This window comes from Thamnophis sirtalis, unplaced genomic scaffold, assembly GCF_051295495.1.
Source record: "Thamnophis sirtalis isolate CommonGarterSnake01/CBP01778 unplaced genomic scaffold, rThaSir2_p1.2 scaffold_6, whole genome shotgun sequence".
NCBI lineage: Eukaryota > Metazoa > Chordata > Lepidosauria > Squamata > Natricidae > Thamnophis > Thamnophis sirtalis.
Window position 1 is genome coordinate 21,251,127 of NW_028261386.1, and position 19,382 is coordinate 21,270,508.

Sequence of the window (19,382 nt, forward strand, 5' to 3'; positions counted from 1 at the left end):
AGGTTCTGACAAGTTCTGGAGAACCGGTAGCGGAAATTTTGAGCAGTTTGGAGAACCGGCAAATACCACCTCTGGCTGGCCCCAGAGTGGGGAGGGAATGGAGATTTTGCAATATCTTTCCCCTGCGACGCCTACCAAGCCATGGCCACAGAACCGGTAGTAAAAAAAATGCGTTGAAGCTCCCCAAATGGCATAATTCAATATCCAGGTGAAATGAGCTATATGGGTTCAGCTTCTGAGTCATCACAATCTTAATGTATGAGAGGGTTTCCCTGTTCTGGAGTGGTTCTGAGCAAAGCTGGTTGAGGAATTCTGGGAGTTGAAGTCCACAAGTCTTAGAATTGCTAAGATTGGAGAGCCCTGACCTGGTAGATTCCTCTACCATTGCATGAGAAAGTGGACCACTCTTTAAAAGACCACTCTCCAATGGCTGCTGAGTGACAGGCTGGTTGAATCCCAGAGCCATGATTGGCTGATTCAGCAAGAACCATTGTTACATTGCTAGAGGACAAGGTGATGAGCTATAAAAACATTATTTGCTCTCTTGGGGCTGGTCCAGACATCCTAAGGGGCCCAAGGACGGGTAAGTTCAGAAAAAATAGGGACATCTCCAGAGCTGTTGGGTGACCTTAGCTGAATAGCTGAGGTTTGGCTCTTGCTGCATCCCAAACCCTGAGCAATCCCAGCGTTGTGGGATTGAATTGGTCCCAACAGGCATAATTCTCCTGGTTGGACCCTTCTTCAGAGTAGAGGAAATTTGCTGAGGAATCTCATTCCTGGGCCCTAAGGTCTTTTCCACTGTCAGATAGTTGATTAATTGTCTATCTTTGGAAAGCCATGGCTCCTTTTAGGAACAATGGTTATGATTATCATTTCAAAAGTGAAGGCAAGTACTGATCAGCCAATGCAAAAAAAAATCCAGAGAGCTTTCTGGCATTTTATCAGGAAAGATCTGCACGAGCTTCAAATCTGTCTGTTATGAAATATAAGAATGATATTGCTTTGTACGTTGGGGATATACGTGCTGTATCTCAGGAAGTAGAACCTTACTTTTTTCACCGTTGAATAACAAAATGAAATTCAATGGTGAGAAAAATAAGGTTCTACATTTAGGCAAGAACAAAATGCACAGGTACAGTATAGGTGGTACCTTGCTCAATAGCCGTAACTATGAGAGGGATCTTGGAGTCCTAGTGTCACTTATTAAGTGAGTTTTGCCCGAGTTTTATGACTTTTCTCACCACATTTGTTACCTGAATCACTGCAGTTCTTAAATTAGTGACGTATGTTAAGTGACTTTGCTTGTTAGAAGGTTGCAAAGGATGACATGACGCTGGGAAACTGCAACCGTCATAAATGTGAGTTAAGCATCCGAATGTAAATCATGTGTCTATGGGGATGCTGCAACAGTCATAAGAGTGAAAAAGGGTCATAACTCTGCTTTGTTTGGTGTCATCGTAACTTTGAACAGTCACTAAGTGAACTGTTGTAAGTCGAGGACTACCTGTATTTAGGACAGATGCAGCATCCTGCAGTCATGTGATCACCACTCAACGCTTCTCAGATAGCTTCCGACAAACGAAATCAATGGAGGAAGCAGAACTCTCTTTAACAATCATGCGATTCACTTAACAACTATAGAGATTTGCTTAACAATGTAGGCCAAAAGTTGTAAAATCATTTGCGGATCACTCAATAACTGCCTTACTCAGCGACAGAAATTCTGAACCCAGTTGTCATCCTAAAGAGCTGCGGTGGCACAGTGGTTAGAATGCAGTACTGCAGGCTGCTTCGGATGATTGCTGGCTGCCTGCAATTTGGCACTTCAAATCTCACCAGGCTCAAGGTTAACTCCGCCTTCCATCCTTCCGAGGTCGGTAAAATGAGGACCCAGATTGTTGAGGGCAATAGGCTGACTCTGTAAACTGCTTTGAGAGGGCTGTAAAGCACTGTGAAGCGGTTCCACCACAAATGCACGAACAACAAAAGCGCGCCTGACTAAACCGCGGTGACAAAACCGCACCGACAAAACCGCGCGATGAATGAGCGACGAATTAGCCCTGAAGCACGCCGACAAAAGCGCACCGACAGAAGCGCGCTGTAACGTAACCCTAAACCTAACCCTAAACCTAACCCTAAACCTAACCCTAACCCGAAACCTAACCCGAAACCTAACCCGAAACCTAACCCGAAACCTAACCCGAAACCTAACCCGAAACCTAACCCGAAACCTTACCTTAACTTAAATCGCGCTTCTGTCGGCGCGCTGTTGTCGGCGCGCTGTTGTCAGCGCGCTGTTGACATCACGGTTTTAGCGCCGCAGTTTTGTCGGCGCGCTTATGATGTTTGCGCTTTTGTCGGGTCACGCTGTGAAGCAGTATATAAGTGTCTAAGTCAGTGTTTCTCAACCTTGGCAACTTGAAGATGTCCAGACTTCAACTCCCAGAATTCCCCAGCCAGCGAATGCTGAAGTCCGGACATCTTCAAGTTGCCAAGGTTGAGAAACACTGGCCTAAGTGCTATTCCTAAGTCAAGGGTTACCTGCAGATTCTTATTATCACTTGGCTTTTTCCCTGCGAGTGGTAGCCTATCCTTCCTCTTGTTAGTAAAACATATTCTCATTGTGGGGAGCAGGAAGGATGAGAATATTTTGAGGAAGCTAACTGACTTAATGAATAGCCACTGGGTGTTTTCCTTCCTATTAAGAATTGGAACCCACCTACCTCCAGGAATCTATCAAGGAATGATGAAGGCTGAGAGATAAACACCCACCATTAAACTTACAGTCAATGGTGTATGGTGATTTAAGAAAGAGAACAGCTTGTTTCATTGATGTAAGACTACGTTCACCTTGGAGGAGGACAACTTGGCCAGCATTACATCATCAAAGCAAAATATTGGGAGTTGCCAGGCACTCTTGGATCAATAGAAACTGCAAATAAAGAAAACATTATATGGGAGAATAGTATTTCTCAGCTCAGGAACTTTAAGATGCATGGACTTCATGCTGCTGACTAGGGAATTCTAGTTGAAATCTGCACCTCTTAAAAGTTGCTGAGCTGAGAAACACCAGCCTTGGTTAACCATTAGGGATCTTGCCATTTTAAATGAAACGGTACACAGGTCTTGCAAGCCAAAGTGCTGGGTAAGGCTGACCTTACGCTTAGCCCCTTGGTCCAAAGGTGCTTTTTCTGGAGGCAAATGGCCCTCCTTGCTTTTTCTTTTGAAGATATTTGGCTTCTCATCCAAGAAGCTTCTTCTTCAGCTCTGACCAGATGGTGGGAAATGGAAGAGCTGAAGAAGCTTCTTGGATGAGAAGTGAAATGTCTTCAAAAGAAAAAGCAAGGAGGGCCATTTGCCTCCAGAAAAAGCACCTTTGAGCCAGCTGTGTCCTGGATCAGGAGCCATCAACCTTTCGGACCTCAGGGACCACTAAATTCATAATTTTAAACCCCGTGGGCCACTAATATAATCTGCCTAATGACCGGCTGGGTGGGCGTGGCAAGATGGTCATGTGACTGGGTGGGGGTGGCCAACTCGATGTCACTCACATCAAGGGGTGCTTTGCCAGCTTCAACTTGACTGCTCGCCCTGGCTCCTTAGGGGCCCAAAAGGAAGCAGTTCCTGGAGCTAAGCAGCCGCTATGAGGAAAGAGTTGGCAAAACAGCTGGCTCAGTTCAAACTGGATCTGACCGAAAAGGAGGCTCAGTAGAAGCACCTCACTGAGGACTACGAGCATAGGCTTTCCAAGCAGAGGAAAGATCTGCAGGAGTGCAGGGCCAGGTGCCAGCGCCTGGAGGCTCAGTAGGCTGAGAGGGTCAGCCAGTTCCAGGCCATGATGCAGTCCAGGGGTGGGTTTCTCGCCCCGTTCCAACCTGTTCGGTTGGAACGAGGCCGGCGGCGTCCTCGCATACGCGTGCGGTGCGTGCATGCACGCGCGTGGCGCACGCATGCTTACTAGCGTCTGTGCGATGCTCCAGCTGCTCCTGGAGGATCGCGCAGGCGCTGTATGCGTCCTGCACATGCGTGGAAGCGCAGAATTCATCAAAACTGGGTAAGGAGCGGGTGCGGGCGCGCGGGCGCGCGCGGGCGCGGGGGGGGCCTTCGCCGTTCCCGGAAGTTACTTACTTCCGGGTTCGGCGACCAACCGGATCGCAGGGACCGCCGTGAACCGGTTGAAACCTACCCCTGATGCAGTCCCAGTGGAATGAGGCCCTCCAGCTCTTCACCACCAGCAGCACCTCCCTCCAGCCTTCGCCCAAAGCCCTGCACCAGAAGGGCAAAGTAGACCCCAAGTCGGAATTTCTGCCCCCCTCTGGATTGCACAAAAAGACCCCAAAGGAGGAGACTCTCTGCAAGCAACACAAATATTCATTGCACTTATGCAGCTCAGGGGCCGTAGTTTGAGGACCCCTGATTTAGTGCAATATAAAAAAATGCAAATAATTTTTCTGCGGACCACCAACATTTTCTCATGGACCTCCAGTGGTCCATGGACCACCAGTTGGTGACTGCTGACCTGGATGGCTGAGAATCTCTACAGACTTAGCCACCTTGGAAAAAAGGACAGGTGGGATTTCCCCCTCACCTTCCCATACACCCATAGAAGCAAACGACTTGGCACAATGGAGTAAGGTTTTCTGCTTCAAAAAGCAGCTGCCTAGTTCGGTAAAATGCCTGTGCTCTTCCAAGAGAGGGGACTGGGTAGGCCCCACGAGAGGAATGTCCCATCCAGCCTGTCCCACCACCTGCTGCTTGTGTGGTACTTTCCCTGCTGTAACGTGAGAGCAGATCTAGCGAGTTGGTCTCTGGGCCTCGGTGATGGGAATAGGAAGGTTAAAAAGAGGAGTTCTGCTGCCCTCTAGTGGCAGTGGCGTCTCAAATTTGAGAGAGTACTTTTGAAATATGTTTACAAAGATAAAAACATTTTCATCACTTTGTTGATTCCGCTTAGCTGCCGGCGTTGGGAGATCTGCCGGGACGGGGCCGGCGGGGGGGGGAGGGCTCCCGGGAGTGGGGAGGGGCCCCCGGTCTTTGGAGGAAAAAGAAATCCTGGCGGTTCGTCCAGTTTCTGTTGCAGGAGCAAAAGGCATGTGCCACAGGCAGACAGATGTTTTCAGTTTCGTTTCCGCCGATCCAGATTGCAGAAATGAAAGTGAAAGATGGAGGGAGTCCGAGCGGAGAAATGGAAGAGGAGAGACGCATCTGCAAGAACTGGTAGGAAAACTTCAATGCTAATCTCAACTTCTCACCTAGGGGTCTATCGTCAGAGCAGTAGCTAGAGAGGCATAGATGTGCTTTGTTTTTCTACAAAGGTCTTTCCAGAATCTCCTGGGGGGCAGGCTGGAGGGAGGAGAAAGCTTTTGGAAGTTGGGCAGGAATGAGGAAGTCCAGCCACTAAACTCAACCTCAGCAGGAATAATGTGGCAAGTCCCTAAACTCAACCTCAGCAACTTTAAGATATGTGGACTTCAACTTCCAGAATTCCCCAACCAGCTATATACAGATAGTTCTTGACTTATAGAGCCAATATTTATTTTGCTAAGTGAAACATTCGTTAAGTCAGTTTTGCTCCATTTTACAATCTTTCTTGACGGTGGTTGATAAGTGAATCATTGCAGCTGTTAAGTTAGTAATGTGGTTATTAAGTAAATCTGGCTTCCTCCTTGGCTTTGCTTGTCATCACATGACACTGCAACCTCATAAATATAAACCAGTGTGGCCAAGTATCCAAATTTCAATCACATGACCAAAGGGATTCTGCGATGGTCATAAACACGAAAATCAAGTTAGAAGTCAGTTTTTTCAGCACCGTTGCAACTTTGAATAGTCAGTAAATGAACTGTTGTAATTCAAGGACTTCCTGTATTTTTCTTTACAGCTTCAGTTGATTCTGGTCCATTTTCAAATTCCTTTTTTTTTTGTTTTTCTTTTGCTAATGATCCATAATATCAAATACCCCATTCTGTCCAGTTTTATAAGAATGAGCAAAACTCAAGCCTGGGTATTAATTAATTTCCAACATTCCACTGGGTTTTGTTAGAAGAAATAACCTCCTGGGTTCAGTTCCAAGTGGGGAGAAAGACACTGGAAACATGGCAGCTGTTTGGAAAGATGGTTTTTAATAGTGGACAGGACCACGTGGTTTGAAGATGTTGGGTGAAGAGGAAGAAAAAAGGGGACAGATCCTAGACTTTTATACCTACTCTTGAGCCCCACTTTAGAGTTTCCTGTTCCTGTACAAGAAACGTGTTCTGATTGGTGGTCAGACTCCCAGCGGGCAGGAGTCTTAACTAACTTTGTAGGCTGTCTGTCTTTTGAGTCCCAGGTTTGGTTGAGCCTTGCTGGGTGATGGTGTAATTAAAGGGCTCTGGGATTCCTATTAAGGCTCTGCCTGAAGTAGGTAGATCTTTGTTATGTAGAATAGACTAGCTCAGACCTTAATGGCTCATTGATAAACGTGGGGGCGGGAGCAGGAAGCTGAAAGCAGCTGCTTTGTCTTTAAAACATATTTTTCCTTTTCTCATCCAGGGAGATATAATACTCCGCCCCCTTAATATTTCCCAAAATAGATATAGATATAGATACTTTATTTGTATGCCGCCCTTTTCCCTGAGGGGACTCAGGGCGGCTCACAATTCAGGGGGAGGGAGGACAAACAAGTTACAAACATAAAAACAATACATTATTAAAAAGCACAACAGTCATACTATTCGAGTGGGGTTGGAGTCTTTAGCCCCAGGCCTGTCGGGACAGCCAGGACTTAAGGGCTACGCGGAAGGTCTGGAGGGTGGTGAGGGTACGTATCTCCACGGGGAGTTCGTTCCAAAGGGGAAATAGTTCACCCCTCTAGGAGAGGGAGGAGTGGGTGCTAACTTCCCACAGTTGCAAGGAGTAGAAAAAAGAATCGGTCTATTTACATCAGTCTTTTTACCAAAATCGAAGCTTCAGACATATTGATGACCTTTCCAATGGCCGTCCCCCCCCCCCTCTTCTCTTCCTAGCAAGAGGGATGTGGCTGCAGTGAACTTCTCCCTCCATGAGGCTCATTGCATGCGGTTTCTTGCTGTCTGTCCCAAGTGTGAGGAACTGGTTGCTTCAAAGGACATGAAAGAGCATCTTGCCATGGCCCACCAACAGGTAGGGAGGGTCTTCTCTTTGCTAACCTTCGACAGGAGGCAATCTGTGGGCTGCTGTCTCTTAAGAGTTTATATAAACATAAACTCTCGTCATACCATGTTCCTGTTCCAGGTGGTGGGGTACGGCAGTGGCAATCCCTGCCTCCTGGAACATGCCAAAAACACGATGCGCAGAAGCCAAAAACAGGGCGTGCATAGGCCGAAAATGCGATGCACGGTGGCCCAAAACGCGACATGTGGAGATGGCGATGGGCTGTGGTGATCCCCACAATAGATCAGCCTTAAACAGCTGATTGGCAATATTTTGGGAGGCCGATCCAACCATCAAACAGCTGCTCATTCTGAATCAGGCTGTGATAACATGCTAAAGCTGACCAGGCTGTTTGCAGTAAGGACGCTAGCCAAATAAATACTGATGGATGCTGATAAGCAGAGGCGGATTTTTTTTTCTTGTTTTCCTCCCCAAAAACTAATGTGCATCTTATACTCCGGAGCGTCTTATACTCTGAAAAATACAGATATGTACCACTTCACAGTGCGTTACAGTCCCTCTCTAAGAGGTTTACAGAGTCAGCCTATTGCCCCCAACAATCTGGATCTACATTTTACCGACCTCGGGAGGATGGAAAGCTGAGTCAACCTTGAGTCGGTGAGACCTGAATTACCAAACTGCTGGCAGCCTGCTGGCAGACGGTGATCAACAAAAGTAGCCTGCAGTACTGCATTCTAACCACTGCGGCAGAAGATAGTTTTCTGAAGGCTTCCAGAGGGAAGACAATGTGGGAATGGACATGATTGAGGTTGACCCAGAAAATCAATAGATAATTAATTGAGAGCACCATCGCCTAGCCCTATTCTTCCTAAATCCTGTCTAGAAGGAAAACTCTTCATCTTTCATTTATAAAACTAATTTAATACAATACAATACAATACAATAGCAGAGTTGGAAGGGACCTTGGAGGTCTTCTAGTCCAACCCCCTCGTCCAACCCCCTAATTTATCTCAAATTAACCTTCATATACCTTGCCTTTCCATGATCATCTCCAAAACATGCATGTACATCCATCCATCAATGGGCTGAACATTGCAGGCAACCAATAAAATGTATACCAAACAAGACATGCTCTTTGGCAAAATCCCAACATCTTTGGAGCAGATCAGTGCTGTGTCCTGCCGTCCTGGCTTCCAGTGGGTGGCTGTGTCTTTGGGTAAAGCAACCGATTGCCTGTTTTCCATCCTCCCTTTCCCTCTTCCAGGTCAGATGCACACTCTGTCACCAGATGATGCAACAGTATCTGCTGGAGCACCATGAGGTAAGGTGGACATCTGTCCCTGCCTTTGCACAACGTTTGTGGGATGGGAAAGGTCCCTGTGCTGGGAAGAAGAGTGTCTTCCTTGAGTTCACTTACGACGTGTGGACTGATGTGAGTGGAAAATAGTCATTACAATATCTCATTTTCACAATGGAAATGAAATGCCATCAAGCTCTTATGACCTGGCACCTAGGTAACTTCAGAATAAGAATCAACCTTCCCAGGTGAATTTGCTTGTAGTAGCAATTTGGGAAGGACAGAGACCAGAAATGCTCCTTCTGAGTGGTAGCACTCTTCTTTGAAACAGAGTCACTCTGAAACAAGAACGGAGTAGCCTAACTGGAGTAGCCTATCTGGAGTAGCCTCCTGGAAGACAGACCAGAAAGTTTGGGGGTGAAATGAGATGTCATTAATAGTAACTGGGATATTGTCTTGTGCCCTGGAATCTTTAACTGATATAGTTGTGTTAACGCTCTAAATGCCAAGAGATGGGTGGTCCATAAATTTAATAAGAAATGAAGCGAATAGGTGAGAGGATGTTTCTGATGGGTGTCCATTTTGTACATTACGGAGCAGTACACCAGGCTTGTTACTTAGTGTGAAAGCATTTGCACATGTCTAGTTGCCAATTACCTCCAATAGACCGATTAGATCCCACAGATTAGGCCTCCTCCGAATTCCATCCGCCGGCCAATGCCGACTGGCGACTACCCGGAGGAGAGCCTTCTCTGTGGCTGCTCCGACCCTCTGGAACGAGCTCCCCATGGAGATTCGAACCCTCACCACCCTCCAGGCCTTCCGCAAAGCCCTCAAAACCTGGCTGTTCCGACAGGCCTGGGGCTAAAGAGCTTCTGCCCCCCCTTCTCGAATGGTATGGTTGTTGTGTGTTTTTAAATTGTGTATTGTTTGTTTGTCTTTTATCCCCTGTTTGTACCTCCTTTCCCTTGACTAAGTTGTGAGCCGCCCTGAGTCCCCTTCGGGGAAAAGGGTGGCATATAAATGAAATAAATCCTAATCCTAATCCTAGTACATTTTAGGGTTAATCACAGAAAACAACTGAGAATATAGGAGCCTGGAGAGTTTTTATAGGCTAGCATTTTATGGGAATTCTACCTCTTTGGTCAGTACATACTGTATTTCATGCATTGGGTGAACCCAGAAAACAGACAAGAGCAGTTTGGCGTAGTGGTTGAGGCACCAGGCTAGAAAGATCAAGAGTTCTTGTCCCACCTTAGGCAGGAAAAATATCTAGGTGACTTTCGACCAGTCACTCTCAGCCCAAACTACCTCACAGGCAGGGATGGGCCTCAAAAATTTTAGCAAGCCGTTGGGTGGGTATGGCCATGGTGGGTGTGGCCTCCTGCACCACGGCGGGGGTAGTGGTGTTTGCTTTCCCCAGGCTCCGGAGGCTTTTCTCGAGCCTCCAGGAGGGCAAAAACAGCCTCACCAGGGTCCAGAGGTCCTCTGGAAGCGGGAAACAGGCCAGTTTCTGGTCTTCCTGAACTTCTGGTAGGCCCATTTTTCGCCCTCCCCAAGCTTCTGTACATGCCCTGCACTTACCTGCATCCAAAATGAGCCGCATGGGGACTCCTGTGAGGGGCAGGGTGGGTGGGGCCAGCCAGGAGTGGGATTTGGGGGTTCTCTGAACTGCACAGAATCTTAGTTAGAGGTTCTCTCAAACCCGCAGCAGCCCATCCCTGCTCAAAGGGTGGTTGCTGTGGGGGAAATAGGAGGAGAAAGGAATATAATCCATGCTCATTGCCCTGAGTTATTATAACAGTAATAGAGGTGGGCTAAAAAATATATGACTTTCTGCAGACTCGGGTTTCTGCAATGTACAAGACATCACATAAGGCAAGATGTCATCCACATCTCCCGTGCTCCATAGCTAATTCTGACTGTCCAGGGTTGCTCCTGCAAGCTCTGAGGCCTTAAACGCAACTGCAAAAACTGAACTTTGGTCCTTTGTTCTTCCCACCCCTGCAGGCTGAAGAATGCCAAGAACGCTCCGTTAAATGCCACTTCTGCGAGCTGGAGCTGCCATTCCATAAGCTGCAATCTCACCTGGATGCATGTGGCAGCCGCACCACCATGTGTTGGGATTGTGGCAAATACGTCATGCACAAAGCCCAAGAGGGACACAAGCTCACCTGCCAAACAGGCAATAGGCTGAGGGCCCCTGGTGAGTTTCACGCACCTGTGGCTATCCTTGCTAGCTTTGTCCATTCTCCCTCCCCATCAATGCCCTTTTGAAATGCAACCTGGGAATTGATGGAGATTGCCCCATCCTTTTGCATCTAGGACAGTGTTTCTCAACCTTGGCAACTTGAAGATGTCTGGACTTCAAGTCCCAGAATTCCCCAGCCTGGCTGGGGAATTCTGGGACTTGAAGTCCAGACATTTTCAAGTTGCCAAGGTTGAGAAACACTGATCTAGGAGCTGTGTCTGTTTTTCCCCTGGCCTATGATTAGTAACGCTGAACTTGATCAGAAAGGTCAGCAGTTTGGTGGTTCAAATCCCTAACGATGATGCCTAATGGAGTGAGCTCCAGTTACTTGTCCCAGCTTTTGCCAACCTAGCAGTTCGAAAGCATGTAAAAATACAAGTAGAAAAATAGGAACCACCTTTGGTGGGAAGGTAACAGCATTCTGTGTGCCTTCGGCATTTAGTCATGCCGGCCACATGACCATAGAGACGTCTTCGGACAGCGCTGGCTCTTTGGCTTAGAAATGGAGATGAGCACCGCCCCCTAGAGCCGGGATCGATTAGCATATATGTGCGTGGGGAACCTTTATCTTATGATTAGTGAAATGAAAGATCAAAGTGGCCTTCCTTTCCCCATCTCTCTTTCTCTCTTGTGACTTCATCTCTTCAAAATGTAGTTTAGATAGAAGTCAGGCATTTCTATTCTCGTGTATTTCTGAATCTAGCTTTTACCTCAGATGTAATGAACATCTGTTAGCATTTCCTGACAGCTGCACTGAGCCTGTAATCTTCATCCAAAGTGTCACATAATGAACATAGTCTTTTAAAAAGGGGGGGGGACACATGACATTGTTGCGCAGAACTTATTCACCACTCTCCTTATGTTTCAAAGCACATCCTCTAACATGGGTTCCTGCTGAATTCAAGCCACTACCAGGAACCCATGTTTTCAATTTACCATAGATCCTGGTTTGTTCTGGCAGTTCACAAGAAGAACTGTCAGCACTCCTCCATTAGATAATTAGGAAAGGAAAACCACGAGACTATTGATAGAAATCAAGTGTACTTTTATTAATTATAAATGATCAGAAGCGTAGCAAAGCGAAGACTGATTATTTAGGCGCGAAAGCAAATGATATATAGAATAACCCATTCCCCACCCCTTGGCATCCCAGTTACAGTCCAATCATAATTCTCCCAAGTGTCAGGTATGAGATAACTTTGAAAGGCATCACCAAGATGGAATGTCGGTGCCGTTGGCCTTGGCGGGAAACCTCCTCAGCATGCGCAGTAAGACAGGCAGCAGAAACTCCAGAATCTTCCTCCAGCACAATTAGTAATCCCCTCCCAAATATCATGCCCCCCCTCCCCGTTTCAATGGCAGCCGAAGCAGCAGCAAAGCAGAGGCTGACAAGAACTTTCTCCACTAGTAAATGAATGCTGGTAATCACTCAATCAAATAAATAAGCTTGTTCTCTGTTCTTAGATTAGACATTTAGCAATTGGAAAGGGGCAGAATAAAAACTTAAGATCCCCAGGAATGCCACATTCCTCCCTGGAAACTAGAATGAGGATTAAGGAAATTGTAAGTATTTAGGGAAAGCTGCAATGAGGTTGAATAATTTGTAGCTCAGAATATCCAAGGGGTTGACTGTAGCAAAGCAGGGTGAAGTCTAGCAATCTCTACGCATCAGTAACATCTCTGGACAACCCCTTCATTTCAATTCCTGTGTTGTGACACTGTTGCAGAGCATGGCTTGCACATTGGCGTCACTTTGCATGCTCAGACTCCATGAAAGCACATCTTGTTCCTTGCTTAGGACTGAAAGGCAGTCCTGGGAAGCTTGTTTTCCTACTAGTAATTGCCAACCACAGTATTAACTAACCTCTTAGCACCATATTTAAATTTTGCCCTCCTTTACCTAGAGTTGTTTTTAAAAATTCTAGGAATCAAGTTGTGTTAACTGATTTGACTGGCTATAGTGCAGGTGCCCTATTAATCATTGCCTTTCTGTTGTGTGATGTTAAGGTATCGATAGGATTGTTTCAGTTGCTCAAATGTTGCATGAATGCAATATTATGCCTTGTTAAGGCTTAGCATTTATGCTGTGTCTAGGTAAAAATAATAGTTGATCAGAGATTTAACTTGCTTTGTGAACATAATGTTGATTTTGCTAAAACTGGGATAGTAACACCCATTTCTAAGCCTCAGTATTTCACAATTTATCCTAGGAAATTTAAGAGAGGGACAAAATGGATGGATGGATGGATGAATCAGTGGTGGGTCCTGACCGGTATGGCCGTACCAGTAGTGGCCTGGAGCAACTGAGAGCTTACCGGTACAGTGGCTCGTTTGGCCCATCCACTCGCGCGCACTCTATAGCTGTATTTATGCCAAAAGGTACACTGCACATGTGAGCACAGCGTGCAGAGCCTGTGCGTGCCCCGTCAAGCAGCTGGGTGTCACAGGGGCGGTGGATTGCGCATGTGCGCGCAGCGCACGTCAGGCACGTGCACGGGCAGACCGATCAGTGTACCAGTAGTGACGGTAAGAGCAACCCACCATTCATTCATTCTCTTCCCTTGCTAAATCTTTCTCTAGGATTCTAGGTGATTTTGGCCAATCAGAGGCTGTTGGAAGGGGCACTGACCAGTCTGAAAACTTTTTACAGCTCTTTGATCAGAATATTGGGACTGATTATTGTCTTCTACATCTCCCCTTTAGGTTCCAAAACAAAGTTATGCCTGCAGTGTAACAATTGGTTTCCAGCAGATCAATATCTACACCATCTGGTAAGAAAATTGGCCGCCTTGTAGCAGTGGAAGTGACTGGTAATCAAAAATCTGGAGATTTTGTTATTGATCGGTGGACTCACAAGAGACCAGCATAGTTAGTCCAAGCCTTGTTGTGTTCTTTTGTGTCATGGTTAGAGTGGAACGTGTTGTGGATGATAATCTATCTCTTGAGCTGCCAGTCATACTTTTGAACAGCTGATCTCTTTGTATCCAATTCAATAGTGGTAATTTTACTGCCAAAGAAGAACAGGCAATTTTATGAAAATACTAGCTATATTTTCATGTTAACTGTAGCAGTTAAAGCTGAAGCAGCTGCATTTGCAGGATATGAAAAACACTATTGGTTTTAACATTGTCCCATGTTTTTATAGCCCAGCATCTTCAGTAAATTTAATTTATGGTTCATAATATAAGTGCCCAGTAAATGAATTCAAGAACTATGAATCTAAGAACTAAGATCTCCGAAGGAAATGGGTGGCTAAGAAGTTCAAACAAATAAACAAACAAACAAACGAAGTTACATGTGTTTTCAAAAGCGCTTAGATCTATGTAGGTCTAGTTTGCCCTTTTCTGATTTTATCTGATTGATGTTTCCAATTGACTCATATACTTGTAGGGAGATTTCAAATGATTAAAAATTAAAATCAGAATAACAAGAGACCACAATTTAAATAAACTTAAATACAAACCTTTAGTCAAGCTGACCATAAAAGAACTTTAAAAACTAGAGAAAAAAGTTTGGGGCAGAAAGGGGAGGGGGGAAGCTTCCCTTCACTTTTTATCCCTACAATTGGAATATTGAAGTTTGAACCCAGGACTGCCTGGATGCAGACCACTGAGCTTTGGCCTTTGTTGTGAGTCAGGGCCAATTCTGGGGTTGGACATGAAGAAGGGGAAATCCTTCTCACCCAATTTGGTGAAAAGGAGAAAGATGTTTTATCAGAAAACAAAATATTGTCTCTGTATCTTGTGGCAATTAATTTCTGAGTTATTCAGGGGTGAGCTGCTAAGGGTTCGCACGGGTTCAGGCAATCCTTTAGCTAGGATTCTGTCCAGTTCGGCGAACCCCCAAATGCCACTCCTGGCTGGCCACGCCCATCCCAGGAGTCTCCACCCAGCCTATTCATCATGCCAGCAGGGCCCGCGTGGAGGCTCGGGGAGGGGGGGGGGAAACGGGCCTACCGGAAGTTCCAGAAGTCTGGAAATGGACCTGTTTCTGGCTTCCGGAGGGTCTCTGGAGGCCGGGGGAAGCAGTTTTCGCCCTTCCGGAGGCTCAAGGAAAGCCTCTGGATACTGGGGAGGGTGAAATCCCCCTCCCCGTGGTGCAGGAGGCCAACTAGGCTATGCCTACCATGGCCATGCCCACTCAGCAATGGGGCAGCGAACCCATTGCTGCAGTTTTTGAAGCCCACTCCTGGTTATGACAGCTACTCAACCTACATTAACCAAGACTTCTTGGAAACCTTTCCTTTATCTCACCCACAGAATGAATGCACTTCATCTCCCGTGCTCCTGGGGGCTCTTGCCACCCATTCTGCCGCAAGATCACGGTCTCCTCCATCTCCACCGAGCCTTCCAGCTCCAGCTCCTCCTTCCCCTACTTGGAAGATGAAGGCCGACAAAGATGTGCGCCCCAAGAGGAGGGACAGAGAGCTGCCTTCTATCGAAAAAATATCTCTGAGGTCTCCAAGAAGCAAAAAGGCATCTGGCTGCCAGGCCTTTGCCTCCATCCTGACCTCCACTGGGCCTCAGGCTCACAACGACATGTATGACCAGCTGCTGACATGTTCCCAGTGCAACATCCTCCTTCCCAGCCCAACCCTGCAGAAGCATGAGGTGAGGAAGATGAAGTCTATGGGAATGTGGCAATAAGGGAGCCATTTGGAAAACGCGATAATATCTGAAGCTGCTACAGGGGAGAATTCACAGTGAGGCCTCCTCCTCCTGGAGAAGCCACATGTACCTCCCTGGCATTTGCTGCTAAACAGCTGAAATCCTAGCCATAACAAGGCTATTAATCAGGGGCGAAATCCTTCCCTATTGGTTTGCAAATGTGAGCGCATGTGCAGAGTGTCAAAAACAGACGTGATGATGTCTGGGTGGGTGGGCAGAGCCTGCTACCAAGCACGCCTGCAAAGGTAAGTAGAACAGCGAGGGGGGAAATCTGCTGTGCCACGCAATTTCGCTAATATAAATCGCTTGTCACAGCTGATCATCCGAAATACTAGCTGACCCAAACCAGTAGCATTTCTTTACTACCAGTTCAAGATGAACCGGTCCGAACTGGTAGCATTTCATCCCTGTTATTAATCTCTATATTTAGAAAATGATGGGAGAAGGGAAATGTTATCCAAAAAAGATTATTCAAGTTTAGTGAGGTTTTTGAAATTGAATTTCTCTATAATGCCTTTAAAAAGGACATGTCAAAAAAAAAAAAAACGAAGAAGAAGAAGAGAGGCTGCAATAGCTGAAATGTCCTCAGGTCATGCATGAAATCCCTATTTCACTCCCATTTCAGAAAAAGTGCCAGCGGGCAGCTTCCCTACAAGCAATTCGACAGAGCCCACGATTTTTGGAAAAAGAAGGTACGGTTATAATTTCTGGTTTGCTCCTTCCCTCCCTAGTAATTATTCAAACCACTTCATGCTTCTTTAAAAAAACAGGGAACATGATACAAATGTTGAAAGTATCTCCAGCTGTTCAAAAAGGCTGCACACTTCCACTCAAGTACTTGCCATATTTCTGCACTGCTAGAGAGTCACATTGAGGTAGCAGCATCTGCTTCTCTGTCCTGCCACCACTGGAACAATAATGGGTTAAATGGACATTGTAGAAAGTGATTTCCCCTTTGAATTTCACTTTCACTTCCCAATTGACCCCACTAACAATTTTAAAGAGAAATTCTTAATAATTTCCATGGTGGCACAGTGGCTAGAAATGCAGTATTGCAAGCTAATTCTGCTGACTGCCAGGAGTTCAATCCTGACTGGCTCAAGGTTGACTCAGCCTTCCATCTTTCCGAGGTTGGTAAAAATGAGGACCCAGATTGTTGGGGGCAATATGGTGGTATTTGTGAGTGCTGAACACCACCATGGAGCAGTGTATTTCTGTTCATGAATAGGTCTATAGAGTTGTTTTCTTCACAGCCGTGTACAAGTACAAGTGGTTGCCAGAATATATATTTTTGACATTTCACAGTCCAGCATACCTAGTCTTTGACTTACAACCTGTTCCTTAGCGACCAGTCAAAGTGTTAGATCGGGTAAAGCAATGGATCCCAAACTTGGCAACTTTAAGACTTGTGGAATTCTGGGAGTTGAAGTCCACAAATCTTAAAGTTGCCAAGTTTGGGAACCACTGGGGTAAAGGAAGGCACACAAGGCTTCAGTAACAACAGCTCTTTATTGCAAGTCAGGTAAACATCCGGCTGAGGAAGGGTCGGGCAGCATCCCCTTTTTAAGGGATCTGTCAGACCCTTTGACCAATGGGATTAAACCTCTGTTCCCGCTGGAACAGAGGATCTTGGTGGAAACCTCTGTCGGGGGGTGGGGGGGATATCTAACACAAAGTTATGAGGAACACACACCCCCGAATACTTAGAACCCAGTTCTGAAATTCTGATGGCCTCCCCCCCCCCCCCATGATGACATGACCACATTTTGGATGCTCAGCAACCAACCCACATATATGGCTATTTGCAGACCTCGGTTTACAACATTTTTGCATTTACTTCCAGCTTCCAGCAAAAATGTGCCATAGTAAACAATGGCTTTGCTTAATGACCATTTACTTAACAGTTGCCCCATTCAATTAATAAGCACTGCAAGAATTGTAGTAAAGTTGTCTTGCATCCTATGTGTGACCTGAGTTATGACTGACACGACTTAGCAACCATAATTGGTAGACTCAGTTATGGTTGTAAGTCAAGTACTACCTGTACAACACTAGTATTTCTTGGTGGTTTCCCATCTAAGAACTAATCCGGTCTGGCCCATTTCAATCCAATCCTAATCAAAACCTTTATTAGAAAAGAAAAATGCTAGCAATCAATGTTTTAAGGCAGTGTTTCTCAACCTTGGCAACTTGAAGATGTCCGGACTTCAACTCCCAGAATTCCCCAGCCAGCATTTACTGGCTGGGGAATTCTGGGAGTTGAAGTCCGGACATCTTCAAGTTGCCAAGGTTGAGAAACACTGTTTTAAGGGCTGCCTTGTTATTTTTTTTAAAAAAACCAAACTCTTATCAACCAAAGTTAAAAGAACAATCCTGGTGTCACTCAGGCAAAACCAAGGAAAAACAGCATATGGGGTTTCCATATTGACTTCCGTTCCCAGCCTCTCAACAGGTGCCTTCCTTCTGTGCCTCTCCAGACCTCCTTGTTCTCCTATGGAACCAGCTTTGTCTCCTTCCAAATAAAGCAGCTGCTCGAAGACTGGGAGGTGGAGCATGTTTCATTCAGCAGTTTTGGAAGGCATATGGGCCACCTATAGTCTCCCTCGGTTTGAAAATGGCCCTTGTGGTGGCGACAGGATGGAATTCATACTTAACTAAGCTCCTCGTGCAAAATGCTTCCACTGGAGGCTCCAGATGACAGGAGGGTACTCTGGGGTAATAAAACTAATCAAAGAGAGAAACAGTCTAGAATTGAGGAGAAATTTCCTAACAGTAAAGACAATTAACCAGTGGAACAGAAGTTGCCTTCAGAGGTGGTGGGTGCTTCATCACTGGAGGTTTTTAAGAAGAATCTGGACAGCCACTTGTCTAGAATGAAACAGGGCAGTGATGGGGAACCTTTTTAGCACCAATTGCCCAAACCAGAATGCGCGTGGATGTGAGCAAGCATGTGTGCCGGAGCACCGGAAACCGGAAGACCAGCTGGGCAGTCCGCACATGCCTGTTTTGGGGGTGTTTTTCAGGGTGTTTTTTCAGCCGTTTTTCACCCGAAAAATGGTCTGAAAAAGCCCTCCAAATGGCCTGAAAAATGGTCTGAACAACAGCCCAAAAATGGTCCTAAAAAGCAGCCTGTTTTGGGGGCATTTTGGGGGCCGTTTGCAAGCTGTTTTCCGGTGCCTGTGAAGACCAGCTGGAAAACAGAAGAGTAGCTGGCGATGGCGCACGTGCCCACACAGCTCCTCTGGCATGCGTGCCATAAATTCTCCATCATGGATATAGGGTCTCCTGCTTGAACAGGGGGCTGGACTGGAAGACCTCCAAGGTTTCTTCCAACTCTGTTATTCTGTTACGTGGACAATGGGGCTGGCTGCAGTGGTACCACCAACCTCAAGGCCTGTTCCTAAATAAGCATATAAACCGCAGAGATTAAGATCTTTAATCTGCTTGCATTTAGAATATGAATTTGTGCATGGGGGAGTTATCCTAAGAGGCAAGCAGGAGAGGATTCCGGTCCCCTGAGATTTTCCCCCTCCCCAGCCCAAAGCTATTGTCCCCTGCTGCCCTCTGCCATGTTCCAAAGTATATTCTCTTTCCCTGTTTTGTATTGCAGGAGAATCCGTGCAAAGCTCACCAGAAGGAAGTAGCTGGCAATGACCTTTCTCAGCGGCTGAACTGGCCCTTTTCGTTCCAGCAGGATCGGGTTCAGTAAAGTGCCTTGCAATACCCTGATCTGTCTTTTTAAGAATAAAAGAGCTACAGTTCACAACCAAGACTGAGCATGAGCGCCATTTGTGAGTTTACAACAAAGAGTCTTTGGAATGCAAAAGGATCTATGAGGTTTAGCGCAGCTGAATGGCGCATGCAAAAAATGTTGAATCAGAGGCAAGTCCGGCATTTCTCTTCTCCAGGAAGAAGGGAAAATCTGTTGGCCTTTGAAGAGAAACTTGGTTCGCGTGGGAAGAAAATATGGCTTTACTGGAACCCAGAACTTAAAATTATATACAGGTAGTCCTCAACTTACAACCATTTGCTTAAT

The 19,382-nt window shown here is 46.2% G+C and overlaps 1 protein-coding gene across 2 annotated transcripts; it reads left to right on the forward strand.

Moving 5' to 3' along the window:
- Positions 1–546: 546 nt before the first annotated feature.
- On the forward strand, positions 547–19,116 carry XAF1 (XIAP associated factor 1). 2 transcript variants are annotated; one of them, XM_087717351.1, is made up of 9 exons: positions 547–583; positions 5,141–5,217; positions 7,005–7,140; positions 8,396–8,452; positions 10,439–10,634; positions 13,383–13,450; positions 14,939–15,289; positions 15,972–16,038; positions 18,957–19,116. In XM_087717351.1, exons 2-9 carry the CDS (start codon positions 5,150–5,152, stop codon positions 18,998–19,000), a joined length of 987 nt encoding a protein of 328 aa, XP_087573477.1. In that variant the 5' UTR covers positions 547–583; positions 5,141–5,149; the 3' UTR covers positions 19,001–19,116. The 2 variants fall into 2 exon arrangements, with proteins under 2 accessions (XP_087573477.1, XP_013920414.2); XM_014064939.2 differs by lacking the exon at positions 547–583 and having other exon boundaries at positions 5,013–5,217.
- The last annotated feature ends 266 nt before the right edge of the window (positions 19,117–19,382 follow it).